The 11,700-nt window shown below is 37.1% G+C and overlaps 2 protein-coding genes across 2 annotated transcripts in view; one reads left to right on the forward strand and one right to left on the reverse strand.

The window, feature by feature from the left end:
- The window catches only part of map3k22 (mitogen-activated protein kinase kinase kinase 22), a 59,656-nt gene extending 51,773 nt beyond the window's left edge, over positions 1-7,883 (reverse strand). The window contains exon 1 of the mRNA XM_059524626.1: positions 7,395-7,883. The gene's annotated coding sequence lies outside the window, so the exon portion shown is untranslated. The remainder of the gene's footprint in view (positions 1-7,394) is intronic.
- Positions 7,884-10,035: 2,152 nt separating this feature from the next.
- Positions 10,036-11,472, forward strand: acaa1 (acetyl-CoA acyltransferase 1). The gene is given in 5 exon segments (XM_059524042.1): positions 10,036-10,693; positions 10,831-10,886; positions 10,976-10,993; positions 10,995-11,122; positions 11,397-11,472. Coding segments are annotated over 5 exon segments (693 nt in total). The 5' UTR covers positions 10,036-10,278.
- The last annotated feature ends 228 nt before the right edge of the window (positions 11,473-11,700 follow it).

Genomic DNA, 11,700 nt, shown 5'->3' on the forward strand with positions numbered 1-11,700 from the left:
TGAATTTATTTGTATGGTCCAGAGTCAGACTTGGTCTGGCACCATATGAATTACAATAAGAAAATTCAAAGGGTGGCTAAAGAGCTTCCCAATGTTGAGCATGCAGCTATGCATTAAATATGGAAATAGAAGACATGACATCAAGATTCCATTGCCAAAGAATGATGTAGTGTACCTGCGTGTAAACATGTAAATGATCCAATAAAGGTTTGAGAGGAAAACATGTGGGGAACAGAAGTAAATGATTTTGACCAATAATGTAGTTCAATGTGATCTCTTGAAAACATGCATAAACTGTGCATTTTTAAGATATTGTACATTATAATATGCCTAAATTTACTTAAAGCATTAAAAACAATTTTAGTTCTTAGGATTTTATTTTTCATTCATTTAGAAGAAATGGCCCATTTATAGTATAATGTATTGGTTCAATAATTATCACCTTATTTGCATGCCATTGTCCAGCCATTTTTTAATTAAGAGTGTGGTTAAAGAGATCCTGTTTTGTGGCCCCTGAGCTTCTCAAAGTTGTGCTGTTGACGTTGTGACATCAACTTCTCTTTGCAAAACAATAATGTAATGCACCTGCATTCAATCCGAAACCATGTGGGCAACAGAATGAAATGACGTTGACACACTAATAAAAAATAAAATATAACCTTTATGATCAAAACCACATTGTCAATAGGTCAACAGATGCCAGACCTTTCTTACCAACATGTTTAAACACCCACACACATCATCTAAATGACAAAAACTGGAGTTTTCCTCCTCTATTTGTTGCCCCCACGAGTGTGGCTCGATCCACAGTTCCTGCGATGAGTAAACCCAACAGGTCAGTGCTCACTGGTAAGGACAGCCCTCTTCCTTTGTCAGCAACCCGGTGACTCATAGGTTGTAGCGGCAGCTTTTCTGGGAAATGACACAACATCAGTTTTGCTAAAGCCAATTCCTTCTTGGGACCACCGAGGAGAGTCTTACTTGTATAATGCCAAGTCAATCTCACACCCTGAGCACATAATCTACTTTTCTGCATTGGGGTTTTTTTTCCACGGGTGAGGTGATGCACACGCACACATATAAAATAAACACACTAACACGTGACTACCCCAGCACACTCCCTTAGCAGACAATACATTCTACAATATAGATTCCTTGTTCATCTACACACCTTGGTAGAGAACCACATCTGCAGGAAACAAAGAAGCAGACAGACCCAAGTTCTTGGTTTGGTTTCATATAGTAGCATTTGAAAAACTTTTTACATTTTACAGCCTGAACTAAACTTGCCTTGTTATAAAAAGAAATTATTTCATTGATGAAATTATCTCGACATACAGTCATTTTTGGATGCTTTCGATGATATCATTTCCTTTTTTTCTGCATGTTGGTTGAATCACTTGACCTTGATTTTGGTGAGCAAAACATTTCAAATATTACTCAGCAGTTTGGTTATTATTTACTTTTTTACTAAGAAATTATTATATACTGAATAAAGTGGTCATCAAAATTAGAGAACCTACAATTTCCTAAACTTTGAGGTCACTGCTTAGTCCTACTTAAAGTTATCCTAACAGGAGTAAAAGTGCAGTTTTTATATATTTCATCAGTTAAATATATTCTGAAGCACAGTATAAAAAAAACTTGAGAAATTTGAAAAAGAACTCTGGTCAACATTAGAGAACACTTTTAGATATCTCCCAGTTAGATGTCTCTCCTCACTGTGAGTTAATCTGGCACCTGGTGCTAAATTCCTTAATTATCTGACACCCCTTATTTAACTGGCAGCCTTACTTTCCAGTTTTCACTGAGATTGCAGGATGGTGAGCCGTCCTAATGTGACTGAAACCAGATGAAGGCCATGGCAAGAGAAGTTGGTCTTTCCAAATCTGTGATTTCTAGAATATTGCCTCTTTAAGGCCCGATACACTTCAAACAAAATCGAAGAACGATCTGATATGATGTTATTTCAAACAAAATCAGGCCGAAACTAAGTTTGTTTTAGCAGTTCAAAACAGCTCACCATAGCGAATTTGAGGGAATTCAAATAAATGTTCCATCATACAGCTGCTGCCGTTGTTCTTTCAATAAGTGAATTTAAAGAGTATACAATAAACGAATATACAATAGTATAGTATGTAAAATGTAAATCATTACACCACATAAAATATGAACAGGTGTAAAAAAAATAATAATTTCAGTATAATAAAACAAATGAACACTAATAAAGTAACAAACTGACTCCAATATTTTTTTCCACATCATGCTAAACTATGAGCCGTTCACACTTCCCATAAATGACTGATTATGGAAATGGTATGGTCCTTTTTTTATTGCAACATGATACTTGACTATGAACTGCTGCTTAACATTATTATTTTGTCTATAATATCCCGTCTCACACATAGATTGCCTACACTTCATCATTTCATAGTTGTTTTGTTAAGGGGATATGCGCGAGCCTCGCAACACGTTTACATTCATCTACACCCCGCCTCCAGCAGCGCAGAGGGGTTGGAGAGTTCGAAAACCGTATACCGTCGCTAAGCCTTTTCGAACTTCTTTTGCCCCCAAACGGAGAATGAAAACAAACTTTGTTTGAAGTGTATCGGGGCCTTTACTTTGTCAATAACCCATTTATGTCCCCCAAGAAGGCTAGTCAAGACATATGCACAAGAGGACAGGATAAAGCAGAGAATCTCAATGGGCAATCGGTTCAACACTGCAGCTGGAATTGCTTGCCAGTTCAGCACTGAACAGGGTCTCGGCATACAGTGTCTTAACATTTTACAGATGTCTGACTGAAAGGCCACTCTGCAGTGATCAAACCTCTCATCAGCAGAAGAATCAAAAGACTACGCCCCCTTTTGCTGAGGAGCATGTTGTGTGGAGAGAGAAGAACTAGTCCAAAGCATTTATTTGGGTACGATGGGAAACATTATGCTTGTCGCCAAACTGGGGAAACACTGAAGTCAATGAAAGTTGGAGGAGGAAGTGTCATGGTTTGGCGGATGTTTTCTAGAAGTTGGGCCTCTTATACAGCTACACTGCAGAGTGAATGCAAATGTTTATCAGAACCTCCTGCAGCTACATGCAGTTCCTTCCCTGCATTCATCACCTAAGACCTGCAATTTTCATGCAGGACAATGCCCCCGTCCATTGCAAAATGGGTAAAGCAATTCCTTAAAGCTGAAATAATGACATGGCAAGCCCAGAGTCCTGATCTAAACCCAATTGAAAATCTTTGGAAAATCCTTGGTGACAAAGTTATGGCTAAGAAACCCACTAAAGTCACCAAACTTTGGAAAAGACTGGAAGAAGATTGGACTAAGATCATACCAGAGCAGTGTGACGGACTATAGTGATGTCCTGTGGCCAAGTATAACAAATACAGTAAAACTAGCAAACAAACAAAAAGTTTTATATTTAATCAAGTGGTCCTAAATTGTTCTTTTTTTCAAGAATTTCATTGCTTTAATTCAGCTTATTCTTCATTATGATATCAGTCATTTAAATGTTATGCCCACCCCCAAAAAAATCTCTCTCCTGATCATATCCATAAATAGAGGACTGACCAACAGCATGTGATATAGGCCGACCTGAACAATTCAATTAGACACAGCGAGCTCAAATCACGAAAAGGCATCATGATGGAATTGCCGTCTTATGGCAATCATTGATTATTTTCACACAAGGAATACATTTTGAGACACAGAAAACAAGCACCATCTGCACAATAATATGTTGTTATCATTGTATAACATCACTCGCTCACAAACACCCGCACACATGCACACAATTTCGTTGTTTTTCTGCTCATTTGAGTTAATATATGCTAGCAGATGTCTCCAGGGCAGCTGAAATCATTACAACGGCAGAAATCTGCTCTGAACGTCAGTGGAATTTCAATGATTATCCTTCACTGTGCCTGCAGTGAGACCACTTTTGGTTTCAGCGCTGCCCATGACAGGTTAAAAAGGGGATCTGACACGTATCACTCACTTTTGGAGGTGATTGATGCTTTTGGAAGTAGAGGTTTTCACTGCGAGTAACAAAGTACATCCTGGTTTCACAACAATAACTGCTGTTAGATGGAATTAAACTGCTCCAGTTTAACATCTGAAACTGGTAAACTTTATAAGTCATGCTTAAGGGCAAGCATCACTATTACTATTGTAGTTTGTGCTTTAAAAAATTAATCATCCATCATTGTTTGTGCTAATATGTCAAATTGAGTGGCTTCTTTGGGAGAGGAGCACTTTTAATTTTATAAGACCTCAGTCATATATAGGACCAGAATATCATGCACTTTTAAAAATAGGGTTTCTTTATTGGCATTTACGGATCCATGAAGATCCTTTACCATTCATGGGACCCTCACTCTTAAATATAGAGGATCCATTTTGACTCGATTCTTAAAAATGATCTTTATAGTGTAAATAAGTTCTTTAGAATAAGACAAAATGGCTCTTGTTCACTGAAAAAATATTTGGGGAACCAAAATGGTTCTTCTATGGCCAACAGCACCCTAACAATCGCAAAGAATGCACAAAAAAACACATTCAGAACACCTTGGAAACAACACAGAAAAAAACACATACCACAGCATAATTTTTGCTAACTTTTGTAACTATACATTTTTGGGATGTAACGATTAATTCAACTCATGATTCAAATTGATTCACAATTTAGATTTTTAAACAAAGCAAAGCTGCGCTTGAACGCTATTTTAATTTGCATCGTTCAGAGGCAGAAAATATCCAGCACTATCCATATAGATACAGTGCAATCAAATAAAGCAATATATAATATTAAAAAAATTATTACATCAAATTAAGTTGTTATATCATCACCATATGTTGACAATGTGGCATTAAGATATTATAAACAGTCTCATGAAATTCTGTAGTTTCTTTACTACTTTACTATCTAAATAAAAACAGCTTTTGCATGTACTTTGCATGTAATTAAGTTATTTTGTTAATGTAATATCAATATATTTATACACTATTTTGCTGTTATTTGAAAAAAAAAGTTTTTATTGTTATGGTCTAATGATGAAAAAGAAAGTTATTGGAGACCTAAGCAAAAAAGTAATTTTGAATAAAAGCAAAAGTAATCTGTATTGTGTTGGGTCATAAGAAGGCAATATCTCGCTCTCGTTAAGTGCTTCTCCCACTGTTTGTAATAAGGGCAATTCACCTGCATTTCATCTCGTCTCACACACACAGGACCTAATTACGGCTTCCTTTCGTCTCATTAAAACAGGGAACTACCAAAGTGCTTAAGAGGATGAAATTAGATAAGAAACCCTCGAATGCAACTTGTGTTATCACAATCCAGGAAATCTATTTCTAATTAACGCACAAGTGGATGGTATCTTCGGTGAACACTTTACGGATAATAGACTAGTTCTGAACTGGAAAACCCTGACCCAAATTTAGACACTTTGATGTCTTGCACTGAAACTCTTTATTAAAACTGAACTTGAGGCAAAGCACCTCCCCTGTTCTTTCCACAGCTTTAGAGAAAGAGCCTGCAGGAGCCACTCAAATCACACTGACCGCTGGCCCTTTGGCGTGTGTGTCCAATCACTCAAGCAAGCGAATAAAGACTGCTGTGATTTCCTCTGCGTCTAGTCGGCTAGCGCTGAGATCAAGCCCAAAATTAATGATCCATCATGAAGATCTGTGGCTGACCAGGCAACACTTTGACTTAGAGCCACGAAAAAAAAAGATGAGCTCTAAGGCAAAAGGATAAAATACCACATTTCTCCGACATCCTAATCTTAGGTAGTCATTCATCACAGATTTCAACAGCTTTCTGCCGAAATAGTCCTTTAGGGATTGCTGAAAATATGAGTCAGGGTGAAATTAAGTCAACATATTTGCTTTGAAATGTTCCTGTGTGCTCTGAACAGATCTTCCATTAGACATGAAGAAGACTTGTGTGTGATGGCGAGCAATCACATTTCTGAAATACTTAAATCTTTAGGGGTCTAATGTTCAAACTGAAGGACTAATAATTTTTCCTTCCTTTACTAGGGAGGGCGAATTCAATTTCCTGTCAAGATGCTCTTAACCAGAGCATACATAAACACAGACCCTGAGAATGTGGCTCCACGAGTGTGTAGCAGGCCTGTCGAAAGATCATAAACTTTAATGTCAGGTGACTCACTAGATCCTATCCTACTCATCTTGCATTTCTGCTATTAATCTGCCTAGAAGTTTAACCAAAACTTGATATCAATAGCTATGAAACACTGCTCATGCACAAATATCACTGCACCAGAGTCTGAGGCAAGTATTATGACTCAGAAAGACTTGGTTGGTGTCTTCAGTTCAATGTAAACCCAGCAATTATCTCAATGAAGGTACAAAGTTCATCTATAGATTCCTTCTTTATGTCATAAGAAACATTCTTGGCATAGGGTTTGGCTGAGACAGACCTGTGCATATTACAGAAACAATAATCTATATTTAATGACTCATTAAGCAGAGGGATCTTCAGAAAACAAACAAAGATATTTGAAGGTACAGTGACTGACCGAAGGACAAGTGCAAGAAAAAGCAGGACATCCCAGCACATCCAATCAAACTCCTTTTTCATTATAGTGGCTGTGTGTCTATATTTGTATCCCTATTATTATCAGTATCACATAGGCTCTGGCTTTTAAATGTATTTAAGTCATCTAGCTTTTATAGATCATTCAATGAAAATGCTGTCATTTGTGTCCCTGGTTAATATTTAATTGGCACTAGTTGTGATGCAACTAACTTCTACTATTTGACATTTTTAAACGCATCCATATGTATAAAGTAACTTTATTTTTACATACAGATACACCCTATAAATAATGACAGGCTTTACTCAACCCTGTTAACATTCCAAATTCCTCCTTGTTAAAACGATACAAATATCACGTTTTATGCTCTTCAAGGATAGGTCTTTTTTTATCACTTAATCTTTTATTTTAAGTTTGTGAGTAGTAATCATAAGCGGTCAACCCTGTTACCATAATTGTGTGCATTCAGGTCAACCCTGTTATCATCAGAATTTATGCAATGTACAATATAACCAATACAACTCCATACATTTGAAAAATCTTTATGCATGCTTTTTTATATACTGCTATGTATAAGCATACTTTGCTTACATATTTCCTGAACATGCAGCCTATATCTAGACGTTCAATTGTCAAGTTCTGCCAAGACAAAACACAACATGAACTTGAATATGTCTGTCTTTAATAGCGGTGACATGAAACTCTTTCTGGAGTCTAATGCATTATGTGTAACCAAAACAATGACGAATTTACCCTCTATAGTAAATCCTTGCTTCCTAACATTACCCTAAATATAAGTGCAGTCAGTATCATTCTAGATAGAACTCACCTTACGGGCGTATCTTCATGCTGGTGCAGATATTTAAGACGAATTAAACCAATGTGAGATTTAAAAAGAGTTCACGGAGTAAAACGCCGTAAAGAAGAAAAATCCGCAAACTGTGCTCGTACGCTTATGGCGAGATAAAGCAAAACAGGGATATATCCGGAAGCCGCGCGCACTTGAATACAGTTGTCACGCACAAATTGAAGGGAACCGCACAAATCCACCTTCCGAGAAGCTTTGCGGATTATGTTTTTGGAGTCGCGGATGCCAGTAATCCAAACAGATGGAGCGGTGTGTGCTTGGGATAGCTGCAAATCTCGTCGACTGCGCGCCGTCAAAGGAAGAAAGTTTCCTCTCCGCAAACACTGACTGACGCCGAGTTTTTCCACAGAGGAGCGAGTGAGTGAGAGTAATGTCAGCCTCAGGAAGCGATGACGCGCCGCGGGGGCTACCGACGCTCGGGCTGCGCGCGAATCTGGCGCCCTCGGCCGACTGTCCCCAACAGCGCAGCGCACTGCAAGTGTTTAGCGCGTTTTAAAAAGGCTACATTTTACATTATTAGTGTCAATATATATATATATATATATATATATATATATATATATATATATATATATATATATATATATATATATATATATATATATATATATATAATAAAAAACTTTCTTATTATTTATTTTAAGTAAAAATCTTTTTTAATAGTTATATTTGTCAAAATTTTTAGCCTATGAATTATAAATGTCAAAATTAAATAAAAACTAAATTAAATAAATAAGTTTAAATATTCTACAACAAACAGACACATGGATAGATAGATAGACAGACAGACAGACAGACAGACAGACAGACAGACAGATAGATAGATAGATAGATAGATAGATAGATAGATAGATAGATAGATAGATAGATAGATATTGTTAGACAATCAAAAAATTTAGAGTTCCAGACTTGTACATTATAATGTTAGAATTACTTTTTATCACTATTCATTTTTAGCCATCCAAACATTTAAAATGAAGCCAGTTACTGTAGTAAGATATTTATTTAAATAAATAAATGATCACACGATGTCAAATCGATAATATTTGACATTTTGATATTTAGACAATTTTAATATGTATACATAATATAAGAATAATAAAGAATTTCCAAGAATTTTAAAGAATTCGGAATTATAAAGTTTACAAAAGTGCCAAGAATGCTTCTAAGGTTCGTTATAAAATATAATTTATTTGATTTCTTTTGGATTTAGGGTTATTTAAAATTAACAACAAATGACTTCAGATTTGTACTTCATTCCCCATAATTCCATACGAAGACGTCAGAGCGTACTAGCCAATGATATCCAGTCTGACAAGAGAAGCAAGGTTCACCAGGAAACATAATCAGAAATGTACAGCATAGTTCATATATGTCTCAATAAACGGTTATCCTTTTATTTTTTCGTGTCCACATTTTTGACATAAAAAATGCACAGAGTGCAGATTTTGTCGGGATATCTGTCGTCAAACTGTCGTGTGAATGAGGCAGTGCAGCGCTTCAGCTGCAGATCCCAATGATATAGTTGTGGTTCATGGACTACGAACAGCCATCGGCCGAGCAAACAGAGGATCCTTCAAGGTGGGATATCGGTCATATTGATATTCACATCATTCTGTATTAAAGCCTGTCTGTTTTATTTTAGGACACTACCCCAGACGAGCTCCTGTGATGCTCACTGCTGTGATGAGTGCAGTCCTGAAGGATGTGGGACTGAGACCCTCTTTATTAGGGGATGTGTGTGTTGGTAAGTCAGGTGACAGCTAGCCTTGACAAAACATTGTAAGATACACTAAAACACAATATGAATGACAATCATATAGGAAGAGTGATTCGAGGAATAGTTCAACAAAAAATTAAAATAAGATGAAAAATTACTCACCCTCAGGCCATCCAAGATGTAGATGAGTTTCTTCATCAGAACAGATTTGGAGAAATTCAACATTACCAGTTGATCTTCTGCAGTGAATGGGTGCCAGCAGTTAATTGATCGATTGGAATCGTTTGGATTACTTGTAGATTATTCTGATGTTTTTATTAGCTGTTCGGACTCGTGATGGCACCCGTTCACTGCAGAGGATCTATTGGTGAGCAAGTGATGTAATGCTACATTTCTCCAAATCTGTTTTGATGAAGAAACAAACTCATCTTCATCTTGAAAGACCCGAGGGTGAGTCATTTCCAGTGAATTTTCATTACTGGCTTTAACATTAATATTCGTACACTTATTGCTATTTTTCAGGTAAAGTACTACAACCTGGTGCAGGTGCATTGATAGCTCGAGTTGCGCAGTTTTTTAGGTAAAATGAGTAAAACAAGATATTGCTAAACATTTGAATGGCTGCAAATTCAAGCCTTTCTTTACCTTTCAGTGGTTTTCCCGAGTCTGTACCCATCTACAGTGTAAACAGGAAGTGCTCTTCTGGACTACAAGCACTTTTTAATATTGCAGGTAAGAATTACATGTTAACCTGTAAAATGGCCAGTTTGGGACACACCATAATAAAATACAGTATTGTAGTTAAAAGAGTTTTTTTTTCTTTTTTTGTGTTTTAAGGTGGAATCAGAGGAGGTTCATATGACATGGCACTTGCCATATTTCTTTTATACTCTGTTTTAATCTTTACATTGCATTTTTTCTCTCTCTATTTTCTTTCAGAATAACTTCATAGAATGTTGCTGAGAGATTTGGCATCACTAGAGAAGCACAGGACCACTTTGCTCTCAGTTCCCAACAAAAGTAGGTGTTACTATGATGTTTATGGATAGTATATACATTCTAGTTGTTGGTATTTAGCACTCAAAGTACTAATTATTTGAGGACTTTTATAACACTAGGGCAGCCATGGCACAGAAAAAAGGCTTGTTTGATCAATAAATCACACCGGTCACTACTAAATTTGTGGATGAAAATGGCACTGAGCGCACTATTACTGTCACAAAGGATGATGGGATCTGGCCTGGGACTACCTTTGAAGGCCTGGCCAAACTGCGACCAGCGTTCAAAGAAACTGGCAGCATCACAGAAACGTAATTTGGTCGTTAAATTCCAGAAGTCAAATCTTTCTTTCCCATTGCAGGTAATGCCAGTCAGGTGAGTGATGGTGCAGCAGCACTGCTAATTGGCTGGAGATCTACAGCGGAGAAACTGGAACTTCCTGTTTTTGGGGTGCTGAGGGCGAGCGCTGTTGTGGGTGTTCCACCAGACGTAATGGGCATTGGCCCAGCCTATGCAATCCCAGAAGCCCTAAACCAAGCTGGTGAGAGTACACCTGCTCTCACTGTATCTCTATGTTCATATGAGCCATTTATATTCAAGTAGTAAATAGCTTTTCCATTTTCATTATTCCAAAATAATGGTTGTTAATGAGCCATATTATTGCATTTGTTTGTGCAGGGCTGACTGTGGATGATATTGATGTGTTTGAGATCAACGAAGCATTCACCAGTCAGGTGACTGATAGATTTTCTTGGATTTCCCCCAGGTTTTTTTTTCAGTACTTTCCTGTTATTCATAACAGCGACTTTCGCAATATTCCTAGGCTGTGTATTGTGTGGAAAAAAATGGGCATTCCTATGGAGAATGTGAATCCTAATGGAGGAGCCATTGCTCTTGGTCATCCTCTGGGCTACACTGGTGCTGGACAGGTCGTGACTTTGCTCAATGAACTCAAACGCAGACGTAAGAGGTGAACATACATAATCATATAATATCATACAGGAGGCTCCAATGAAAACTGTTATTTCCCCCAAATTTGGAATTCTATTTGAATTTTTCTGCATTCCGTTATACAGTAAATTACTAGATTTAAATTACATGATTCGCTTCTTTTTTCTGCATTGCTGAAATTACACAAACCTAATACATTACTGCAAGCCTAGCTACACAGGCTTCAAATTTAGCAATAAAAAAGATTATGATCCCTTTTTTTCCGATTGACAGTGTTGTGTTTTTTGTTGCAGAGGGTATGGCGTGGTGTCCATGTGCATTGGGACTGGAATGGGAGCGGCTGCAGTTTTTGAGTATCCTGGCCAGTGATGAAAGATCCCAAGATGATAACACGCAGAGAAACTAACAGTCACAAATTCTTTTTAATCAAGCTGCTATAAGTCTAACTGTAAACACAAGCAGAGAGCACACTTCTTACGTAGTTTGCCTTACTTTTGAGGATGTTTTCAACATTCAGATCTCACTTTAAAGTGCCTTGCATTTCAACTGTGATAACAGATCATGAAAACGTACACGTATCTGTAAGAATAATCAGAA

This window comes from Carassius carassius, chromosome 35 (assembly GCF_963082965.1).
Source record: "Carassius carassius chromosome 35, fCarCar2.1, whole genome shotgun sequence".
Classification (NCBI taxonomy): Eukaryota; Metazoa; Chordata; class Actinopteri; order Cypriniformes; family Cyprinidae; genus Carassius; species Carassius carassius.